The 11,603-nt window shown below is 32.3% G+C and overlaps 1 protein-coding gene across 1 annotated transcript; it reads left to right on the top strand.

Annotated features, from left to right (window-relative positions):
- The first annotated feature begins 3,437 nt into the window (after positions 1-3,437).
- Positions 3,438-11,357, top strand: LOC118193706 (uncharacterized). The gene is made up of 3 exons (XM_035364833.2): positions 3,438-3,550; positions 6,698-6,895; positions 10,970-11,357. The coding sequence occupies exons 1-3, from the start codon at positions 3,449-3,451 to the stop codon at positions 11,174-11,176; spliced, it is 507 nt and encodes a 168-aa protein (XP_035220724.1). The 5' UTR covers positions 3,438-3,448; the 3' UTR covers positions 11,177-11,357.
- The last annotated feature ends 246 nt before the right edge of the window (positions 11,358-11,603 follow it).

Here is an 11,603-nt window from a genome sequence, read left to right as displayed (position 1 = left end):
ACCGTAAATATTGCGACAAACTTCTAGGGGTGGTAGGGCACATCATAAGGATTGAGAATTGCATAGGAACTTATACTCGGAAATGTCAGAGGTAAGTGCTAGGAGAGGTAGAAGATGGAAAAAGAAGCAAGAGAGATTAATTTGAAACATTTATTGGACATGAATACAAATGGTGTACAATATATGTTCGAAGTTTGCAACATCTGACACCAAACATGCCTGACACCGACGGACCATTTGAATGCCGCGAATTATTTGATCTTTCTGGAGCATGTAATTCCCGATTTACTTGATAATGTTCCACCAAATGTGAGGCGCAACATGTGATTCCAACATGATGGAGCCCCTTCTAATTTCGGACTGGTTGTTTGTAGCCATTTGAACACATCTTTCCCGCATCGTTGAATAGGGCGTGGTGGACCAGTTCTCTAGCCCCACGCTCACCGGATTTATCGAGCCTTGATTTCTTTTAGTAGGAAGCCATCAAAAGTGTCGTGTATCACGATCCTGTTGTGTGTAAAATGGATCTCGTGGCAAGATTTACCTGCGCAGCTGCTGCAATCAGAGAAACTCCCGGTGTGTTTGAACATGTCCGGCAATAAATGGTCCGTCGGTGTCAGGCATGTTTGGCGTGTGATGGTGCAAACTTAGCATCTGTTGTAACATCAAGCTGTCGGACACCATTTGTATTCATGTCCAACAAATATTTCAAATTAATCACTCTTGTTTCTTTTCCCATCTTTTACCACCACTTACCCTTGACATTCCTGGGTATAGGTTCCTATTCAATTCCTAATCCTTATGACGTGGCCTACCTCCTCTAGAAGTTTGTCGCAACATTTACGGTACACCCTGTATATATATACATAATATACATATTTCTTAGCAATTTTTATCTCTATTATTTTTATGAAGCAAGTATGTATATGATTTTCATTTTTCGTGTCATGTCCTGTACGTAAAAGTTGTCCTTGTGGACTGGAAAATTACCAATTATGTCAGCCATTGCCATTTGTGAGTGAAAGATCATTAACTCATCGTCTAAACCAGTGGTTCCAAATCTGTGCCCCGGTAACTTTTGAAGAATTTTACACACGTACGTATCTCGCATAACTCAAAAACGAGTAGCCTCAGAACATTGAAATTTTGTATATAGGACTGCTATAACATGTAGATGTGCACCTCGTATTTTGGTTGCAATCGACGGCGCCAAACATATATAAATATATTTATATATATATTCACTCTGTTACCCGGCTCAGTGATCTCAGTTTCTTTACTCTTATATGTTTGTAAATTGTACATTTTTTGCTTTAAAATGATTGAATTATGTTGCCCTTATCTTCCGGTTAAGGTTTTTATGCCTTTAATAAATCTGTATGCAATATTTTTAGAATTATCGACAATTTTAAAGTTGTTTAAATGCCGCTAAGCCTAATATTTTTTTTTGATGGCGGCCATTGTTTGTTTACATTTGAAACAGCAGGATAGCGGATTTGTTGCCAATCTAGAGAAACTTAGCTTCGCATCACTAAAGATAACGTCTTCCTTTATTATTGCGAATTAAATCATACTTAATCATTTCTGGAATTTTTTTGAGGGAATAAGTGTTTAAGATTTACTTCGTAATTTTTAATACAGAAATTTTGAGTTTTTATATATTTCTGCCTCATCGCGAAGTGAGAAATGAATTAATTGAATGAGAAATACTCAATCGTCCATGAAAAACTTTCTTTTTTGTTTTGTTTGCTTAATTTCTTTTATACATCGTTCTAGCTTTATTATAGTATTTGAATAGAACATGTGGCAACGATAAGATAATTCTGTTCTTTAAATGATATAAATTTTGTGCATTCTGAGTTATAATATGAACGAAATATAATACTGTTAATTGAATCTAGCGCCAGAGTGTCGCTATGGTAAACAAATACTAGAGTGAATTTTAAAGAGTGCATTTATTCTATTGTGGTTTATGCGCTGTCGGCGAAGTAGATTTAATTCAATCCAATAAGTTTAAATGAAATGCAAGAAAAAATGCGTATAATTTAATATTCCGTACAAAGAAGTCATGTGGTGTACACATCAGATTTTTTTCATTCTACACGAGCGGAACAAAGGGTATCGTTCATACTTTCAAATAATTTTAACACAATGCATAAACCATATTTGGTGTTATTACCGCTTGCAACCAATATGCCAAATTTGAAAACGCGCCAATATGTAAATTCACGTACATCTTAAGAAATTTTGAATAAAAATCTCTAATTTTTTGCAGGTATGCTTAGAACTACATATACTTTAAGATGACAGTAAAATTTTCATAGGTTATAATTCAAAATTTTTTTCTAAAAATTTATAAAATTTATTTAAAAATAAAGTTTTAAAAATAAATCATAAAAATATGGGAGAATTTTATTCGGAATGAACCTAAATTTCGAAATGTGAAAGGGAGAGTCTAATAAGTTTAACAAAGAAAGATATATTAATAAATATATACCAAATTCAATTAACATGGAGGAGCTAAAATTTTAAGAGCTAATTTTTAAAAAAAACTACTCGTGCGATTTTTACAAAAATTGGAAGTTTGGCATAATCTGAGTAGTAGAATCGAAATATTTAAAAAAATTGGTATGCTATCTCAGAAAAAGTCCGATTTTGTGTCAAAATATCTATATTAGAACAATTCCTTTATATATATCTAATATATAGCCTAACTCGCGCTTTCGAGACATGAAAAATGCAAGTTGAATTTCGTCAATCGGTTCAGTAGTACTGGAGATATGAAACTGTCCCAGTAGAAAGGGAGATATAGAACTGCCATCCCTCTATTTTTTTCCCCCGCAGTGTACATGCAATATTTCATTTGATTATCTATTTTGATTTTGATTATCTATTGCAGTGATAAGAACAGCATTTTGGACATTCCATTTCTAGCAGCTTCCGTAATTCGTAGTTGAAGTTCAATAATGTCCCATAATTTATTGCCTAAACATGATCGATTACAATCCTTCTATCAAGATTATTGAGGGAAAATATGCGAACCGATTTCTTGGGTTATTCTTTCCTCTAATATGAAGTTAAAAATTTTAATTCACTGTAGAACAAATGAGCCGTCATATGTGAATAAATTATTCTTTTAGAATTAAAATAGTAGTACTTCTGTATAAATTTCTGTGCTACTAAAATATATTATTTATTGTAAAAAAAAAGTTGTGTGCACCTCTGAAGATTCTTTGTATTTGCATGAAAAAAATTGTTTTTGATCTAAAACTTTCAGAAAATGAATTAATTACACTTTAAGTCTGGAATTTTTTTTTTTTTTTAATTTTCCCTTAGCGTTTGTGACCTATTTCTTATTTAATTTTCCCTTCCTATGATATGTATAGTTTACGTTTTCTGACATCACGTTGCAATTTGCATACATTCTGTTTCTAATGTGTTTCAACGCATGACTGTGAACCACCAAAATAAATTTCCAATCACATTTTCTGTTATCTCTTTTTATACCAACATGGCGGATGTCTTCGCTGAGTGTGAGTCGCCCTTAAGAGTAAGCAAATTTTTAATTTTGGGAGAAATTCTGTAGCATTGTAGCACAGTTTTATTCCTTTGCACTCAAACATACATAAGTTAAACAATTTATATAATATTTAATCCGACATTTCATATTTTATCAAACGGAACATTTATAAAGAGTATTGTATTTAATAAGAATATAAATACTTGTATTTCAAGATATTAAGTGCTTAATTTATTTTTAGTAATTCAAAGTAACTATATTTAAAATTAAAATTTCTTTCGAATATAAGGAAAGACATTGCTAAAGTGATGAGCAGTTTAAATACTTAAACAAGCTATTTTTCTCCTCTTGACTTTCGTAAGCGATTGCAATGTTTGTTTTTAAATGTTAAAGTAAAATCCATAAGTAGCATAAAGTAAATAATGCATGAATATAGAATTGAGGTAAACTGTAAAGTTATGATATTCGAGTTGTCGTGTTTTATTTAAAATGCAATGTTACGACGCAATATCTAAAAAGACAGGTAGCATATTGCGTAGGATGTAATGAATGAAAGGTTTGTTGCAAATTCCGGAAGAATTTCACGAATTATGCTAATTTTAAACACTTTTTTTGTGTGTTCAATTTAACGTTTATAATAAATTTATTTTAGTTCATCTTATGCGAAAAGAATGTTCTAAGCTTAAAAGGTGCTGGTATCCAAAATATGCAGTCCTTTTTTTAATAATACTGAAAGTCTTAAGTAGTAGATTTAAGGGCTGAAACCTTGCACTGTATTTTAAAATTTTTGCTTAGGGAAAAAATCGTCCCTTATATATATTACTAGATGTAACTGTAAGATGTAACCTCTTTCTGTAATGAAATGCTAAGGGCTTAAGCATATATTGCAATTTTCTGAATTCAGAGTATACTACCGAATTTCTTTGCTTTACATTTCATATTTAACATATTTTGTATCTAATTCTTATTTTCCTACTATATCATTGTTTTGATCAAAATTGTTTTAAACTCCAAAGCTCAATTTTTTTTTAAAAATATCTCACAAAGGGCTTTTATTTTTAGGTAGATTTGAAGGAAATAATCATGTAGTTGTCTGAAATTTAAAACCGCCTAAATCATCAGTTTTGAAACTATAGTAATCTTTAATACTGGTTTTCGGTATTGCTTCAGGAACTCTTTAGGAAGTGTCAGGTTTCGAGGTGCAGCACTTAAAATTCAGTTGGAGAGGTAAGAATCTCAGACTGGAGCATCGCGTTGCCTAACTCTTATTTACGTGGGAAAATGTGTGCACCTCCCATTAATAGAAAATATTCATATTAAAATAAATATGGTGTATATAAATAAATAATTACATATTTGGAAAGGGTCCATAAAATTAGTATTCGGAAAAATAGTATTCATAAACGTTTTCTCTATTTAAGGGATCTACAGCTATCGAAAAGCGACAGGAAGAAATTTTTCACCATTTCAGTTAAATTTGGGATATCAATAAGCACTTAAGAGGGCATTCATCAAATGATAAGTAAATTTTAAGATCGAAAAAAGATGCTTACTTTAGTATAAAATGACAGATTATGGTCATAAAAAGTTTATTTATTAGCAGAGTTTAATGAACTCAACTGCATTTAAAAAATGGAAATCTTTGCTCTTTGACACAGTATATTATTTATAGTCAACTCCACCTCATCAATTTTAGGTGATATAAAGCAATCTACTTGACTCTCATTTGTATTTTTTCGCGTAATAAGTAAAATTAAGCTTGGCTATCTGATTATTACTAGTGAAATTTGTTCTTAAACACTGCGGAAGTAGAATTGTACTATAAACAATATTAATTCTAAATTTGCTGATAAAATTGAATAATTTAAATAGAAGTTTAAATAATACGTTACTTTAATCGAGAGTGAATTGTTTCTTCGTAATATTTTGTTGTAGATTAGTATATATCATAAAAAATAAAATGTCTTTTTGTTATTTACTTGAGAGAAATTGAAGATTAGAACAAAATTACTCCTATTAAACAAACCAATTTATGAGAGTTGGTTGCATAAAAGAAACTACCTTGTTCTTTCCTATCCTCCTCCATGGGGTCATATGAGCAGCACATATTCAATATGAAACTTGAGAAATATAGTACGCGCAAGGTGCATTTTCTGATAATGCAGCAATACTGTATTTGCAGCTATCTTTTAAATCAAGGAAATGGATTCTAATTATTACGATAACTGATTCAATTATCTGGTATCGTTATTCGGAATACAGTAGCCTTCTACAGGATGCTTTATTTGCTTTTATGGGAAAAATAATCTTTCGTGTAATGTGCCTTGTACGTGTATTACAGTAATAAATAATTTGGGTATTTACGGAAAATCTCATCGACCACAAGAGACGGCGCCAAACCAAAGGGAAAAAAATTTCTAAATACAAGGAAAAACATTCTATTAAAATTTTTATATCATTTATTTATATTTAATTTTTCATTAAAAATTTCCATTATTTTTTATTAAGAAGACATGCTGTAAGTGCAATTATTTTTGCTAGGTTTTAATTTTTGCGAGAAAATATAAGTTTCTCGAAATACTTTTTTTCGCATCAAATAATAAAATATCAGAAATTTTTCACTTACCAAATTTCGCGAAATCACAGATATCTTCATTTTCGCGAAAATAACGGCCTTTATACGTATGATCAAGGTTACACCAAACCCAACCTGTTTGAAGAATAGGTTTTTCATTTTTACAAAAAATCGCGTAGTTTGGCGTCTTTTCTTTAATGGGCAAAAATGGTCGACGGGATTTTCCGTAAGTACCATAAATTGTTTTTAATCCTTTGCAGACAAAGCAGCAGGTCATATTATGCATCATGAGCTGCTTTTGCTATTAAGCTAACGGTGCTATTATTTGGTGCTACTAAGCTAAAGCAGAAAACCACCTGAATTCGACACCGGAACCAAACTTTGAGAGAAAGTAACTAAGTTTTCGATGTCCTAAACTTTTATCGACTAGTTGGCTAAATTACTAGCACTATTTTATAGAAAAAGAATATTTTAATGTACACTGGAAAAGGAAAGGCACAAATGTGACCTGGACTTGATTATCGAACATTCTAAAGAATGTTTGGATGCAAAGGGTTAAAAACATTAGGTTTTAACATGAATAAAATCAAGTATCTTTCCAGGTGAAAGAAATGGAAAAAAAGCGAAGGAAACCACGTGTGTGGGGTGTAAAAGTAACAACAATATTTTATACTTTTCTCATCGCTTCTTTTGTAGTGAATGGTCTTTCGCGCCAGGAGTCCTTACCAGACATCAGAAAGCCGATTGGATTTTACGGTACTATTATTCTGGCAGCTATTTGCGTGATCTGCTTAGTAGTTGTAAGTATATGAAAGGAAACATATTTCAGTTAAACTTTATTTAATTAGTGGATCAAATTTGAATATAAATGTGCCATATATTGTCCCTAGATGAGTCTTCATGTGAGTAATTAGTTATCACTGTTTAATGATCTTCCAAAAGCCGTACTAATATATTTGTATCGCCCGTTAATCGGAATGGTTTCTATTAACGTTTCGTTATAACCATATGGACCATCTATTTCTTAAGTAGTGCAAGTTTATACTGGGAAAACTCGTTTAAACTTAAGTGTCTATAAAATGCACAATAATTGTAATTAGTGTTAAATTAAAAACTGCTTAATTAAAAAAATTCCTTAATAAAAGAAATGGTCAAAACATATTAGAAGCAGTCTGTTTGGTTAGGAATAAAAGCTACGGCATATTGAGAATACTGGAATAATCAAAGTAGACTTTGTTTAATTTTGCGTGGTAGAAAAGATTTGGCTAAAGTTCTCTTGTCTAACGTGAATACAAACCAATTTCCCTCAGAAAATTATCTGCAAAAGCACATCTCCTCTCCCCTAGATACCCTCATGTGCTTTGTCATTTTAAGGTAAACACACAGAGAAGTGTTCCAAGTAATCTTCGCAAAGCATTGATAGAGAACGTGAAGCTTAAAATCTGATGAAAATATCCAACTTTCGGAAAATTAATTTACATATATTTAAGATCAGGCAAACATTGGTAAATTTAAAACTCCATTTTCTGAATTCATTGAAATACCAGTGAAGTTTTTCAGAACTACGAAAACAGACTTTCAGAATAGTTTACAAAAATATCTTTTCGGCCTTTTTGAACTTTGATTCAGCTTCTAGTTTGAAGTACATACTGTAAATTAGTAAAGCTACATTTGGATGGATAGGATTTAACTTTGTCTCGTAAGTAGTTATTGAATCCAAGATGCTTCATAAATCTAGTAGCATGAAGCATTTTTTTTTTTTTTTAAGGTGTGTTCAAAATGGTTCTCTTGCTTTGCAAAGTAGATCCAGTCAGTGCTTTTGCAGAAACATGTGTTCGTTAACGATAGAATCAGTACGATGAAATGAATACCAACATTTTTCATAGTGTTACGCACTGTCCAATTATCTTTGAGTAAATAACATCTAAATAATGTTAAGCGTTACCATATGTAGATAGATTGGTGGGTAATTAAAGAGGCGGTATTTTTATTGATTTATACATAGAATGAAATTTGCCATTTAAAGGAGCCTAGAATTATACACTGTTTCTGTTCAAAAATATCAATTATCAAAAGTTAAGAATTAAGCGGTTGACATGTTTATTGTATAAATGTAAAGAACAACTCCAATTATCCGAATTATTTGGGACCGTACCCCATTCGGATAATCAAAAATTCGGATAATTGATTTTTTTCCGACGAAAAGGTCTGCGTACACTTTAATTACTGTATATACTAACTATATGTTGAAAATGGGGAAGAAAAAAAAAAAAAAAAACTATTTTTAAACAAAGAGGTTTTAATTAATTAAAACAAAAACTCAATACTTTTACGTGCATATTATTTAGCGTACTGTATAGTACTTATAAAGTGTTAAAAGTCATTGCTTGCTGAACATCTGAATCAAAGTAAGCTGTTTGATTGTCTTCATCCGTTTTTCGAGCAGTCAAGTCGCGCATCCGCTTAACAATGAGCAGTTGCATGGGGTTACACTCGGGCTGACGCCCCATTCACTTCATCGCAGTTTCAAGGCCGGCAAACACTTCACCAGCTGATGGTCCCTTGTCTGCTTCATCTTCGACATTCAGGTCATCTTTCTCCCCGACACTCTTTTCTCACACTTTCAATAAATTCATCCTCATTTAGAATTTGAAACCAGGGTCTGACGAAATCACACACCATCCATTCAGCTGTATCCTCTGCACTAACTTTTGAATATCCAGGAATTTCAAAAGAATGTTAATTCCTCAAGTGACACGTCATTTTCATCATCTTCTGGCTCTTCCCTTTTCTTGGGCTTCTTTCTCCTTTTCCTTTGCTTCAGTTGATTTTGAAAAAAATCTGAAATTTTGAAAGCGATTCGAATAGTAGTTTGCGTAATTGGAGTCGTACTGTATGTGCTTTATAACAGTACCAATAAGAGTTAAATATACCCCAATAATACTTGCACTTCAGCAGTGGTGAGGTCAAAAATCGAACAGTTTTTTATCTGGAAACTTTCCGGTATAATTGCCGTTATGTGCATCGGCGAAACTTAACAACACAACGATACTTAACATTTCCATCCGTAATAAGTAATTGTTCATATAAGTTCCTCCCATGCCTAGTATCAAATCAAAGTATCATACCTAACACACTCTTGCAATCAAGAATAATATTCTTAAATCTAAAAAATAAATTATAGATCTAAATTTAAGTTTAAAAGTATATATACCACGAAATGCATGAAGCGTGATTCAAGTCAAGCTTTGTAACTGGCAGTTCTAGTTCCTCAACTGAAGTTTTTAATTTCCCAACTTGCATCTTTGTAGCCATATCTTGATAGATATTTTTTCCGAACTTCCCTTACAATAGAGACAGATGATCCTTTTTATTAGCACTAAATTTTTCATATTTGAGCCCGGCTTAAGTGTCAGCCACTTTAGTCCTGGTTGCAATTGTGAGAGGTCTTGCACAGCAGTTTTTTCCCAAAACTTTGGATGGTTTTAATGTCCAGCTCTTTAGTTGATTAGCAATTCCTATTCCACATTAGTATTTCAAATTCAAAGCAACTTCTGTAAAGGTTTTTGTTCCAGATAAAAAAATATGTCGATTGGAAACATTTGAGAGTAGCTATTGATTTGAGATTTAAGTATGATTTACACGCGGTATTTTGAATTATTACTTTGTAACATAGAAGCTCCAAGTGTTCTTTTAAGATGGGATTTCCATTTGCACTGCATCCTTTTAAAGTGGCAAAATGAGGTACATAATAAATATTTAAATTTCTGTAATATTCTTTCAAAAAGCAATTGAAAATTTTCGCTTGATAAATGAGCTCTTGGTCATTTTCCACATGATATGTTCTATCAAAGAACAGACCGACTATATAAGCGTTTTCTTAGTTTTCCCAGGTGAAATCAGCAAGCTTTCCTTAAAGTCCTTCACGAAAACATCCCTGCCCTTAAGCAAGAAGGACCGAGTATGCTTTCAAAAAATTAAATCATTGAACAGATATCCATTATATCCAAATACTGATGCTGCAAATGGAAGACGTTCACGACTTTTTGAGTAAATCGTTATAGTATAAATAGTAGAAAAGTGTATGAATGCGTGAATATACTTGAAATTCTAGTTTTAAAATGATTACCTGGCCCTACATTAGCAATCGAAGGATCCGCCATGATCTAATTGGCTAAATTTGTGCGATACCTAAAGTAGTTAATACATATCCAAATGGATTTTCTGTACGTTCCGTCAGCCTATCTAAATGCCTAAAAACACGGAAAAAAGTGGCTTTTTTCCCATATTACCTTTGTAACGCAACAAGTGTAAGTCAGTGTGTTTAAAAGCCTACGCTTCAAAGGAACACTCAAAATCTCTTAATATGTCCTGAAAAACTGGCTATTCATCCCAACAATGCTGGCTTAAAAATGCGCCACACAAAGGCAGTCTTCCTTGGAAGAAAGACCTCGTATGTTTAAATTAAATCAAATAACCTTATTGAAGTATACTTAACAGTATTCTCTAATCAAAATTTAGTTTGATTTATTTTGCGATTTCCTCATTAGTAAGGTAATATTGTGAAGCTATTCCTCCAATTAAGCAGATGAAGTTCTCGTGTGCTTTGATGTAGTCTATTAAATAACTTGATTTTCTTCAAGATGTGGTATATAAAGCATTTTGTTTTTTTATAAATTTCTTTTTCTTTTAAGAGGCCTCCAAAAATGCGCTTCGTTTAAAATGCTATTCATTCACATTATAGTGAAAGAAATACAGTGAATTTTTTACTACAAAGGCTAGATAAAAGTGGTATGTTTTTTAAACACTTCATTATTTGAGTAATAGCATTAATGCATTGTACTAAAATGTAACTTTTTTTTTTTATTTTCTAGCTAGCGATTGATATGTTCGACAGTTCAAGTGCAACATACAGATCATCATCATCCGATATTTCTCTCAATTTGACTCCTGAACCAATTCACGAAAATCAATTGCCTTTGAAACCACCGAGAAGAAAGTATGTGAAAAATTCCTCATCTGGAGAATTACCAAATGGAAGCGGGATTTGTGGAGATTTTGAACTATCCCCTCTTGTTTGATGCTAGTACTAAAAATATTAGGTTCTGAATGTATGCTACAGAGCTTGAGTTATTGTTTTGGGAGGGAAAAAAATCCTTTTTTAAGCGCTTAATACTGCTGACTTTCGTGTACCTAGTCATATTTTTCAATGTTTATGAAGTTCTTAAAAAGGAATTATCTTAATAAAATTTATGGATCTTTTTAGTGTGTTATATTTTCTAGAACTTCACAAAAAGGTTTCAGAAATGTGATTGAATGCAATGGCTCATCAGCGGCCGAGTTGGCAAACAATTCAACAGTAGGTGGTTCGACCCAGAGGTCGACTTAGCTGCATGAGATTACGTATGTTTTTCTCAACGTGAATACGAGCCAATTTGCCTTAAAGTGTCCCCGCGAAGGTTTCCCTCTCCTTGGGAGATACCCCTGGAGAAATGGCAAAACTTAAGT

This window comes from Stegodyphus dumicola, chromosome 9 (assembly GCF_044657685.1).
Source record: "Stegodyphus dumicola isolate Sdum_Otavi_A_Nest chromosome 9, ASM4465768v1".
Taxonomy (NCBI): domain Eukaryota; kingdom Metazoa; phylum Arthropoda; class Arachnida; order Araneae; family Eresidae; genus Stegodyphus; species Stegodyphus dumicola.
The sequence above is the reverse complement of the archived record's forward strand: the minus strand, read 5'-3'. Positions and strand labels throughout refer to the sequence as shown.

Excerpts from the sequence above, each read along its gene's own strand:
- LOC118193706 (XM_035364833.2), top strand. The coding sequence starts at position 3,449 with ATGACTGTGAACCACCAAAATAAATTTCCAATCACATTTTCTGTTATC. Across the intron at positions 3,551-6,697 it reads AGTGTGAGTCGCCCTTAAGA|GTGAAAGAAATGGAAAAAAA; the intron begins GTAAGCAAATTT and ends GTATCTTTCCAG. Across the intron at positions 6,896-10,969 it reads GCGTGATCTGCTTAGTAGTT|CTAGCGATTGATATGTTCGA; the intron begins GTAAGTATATGA and ends TTTATTTTCTAG.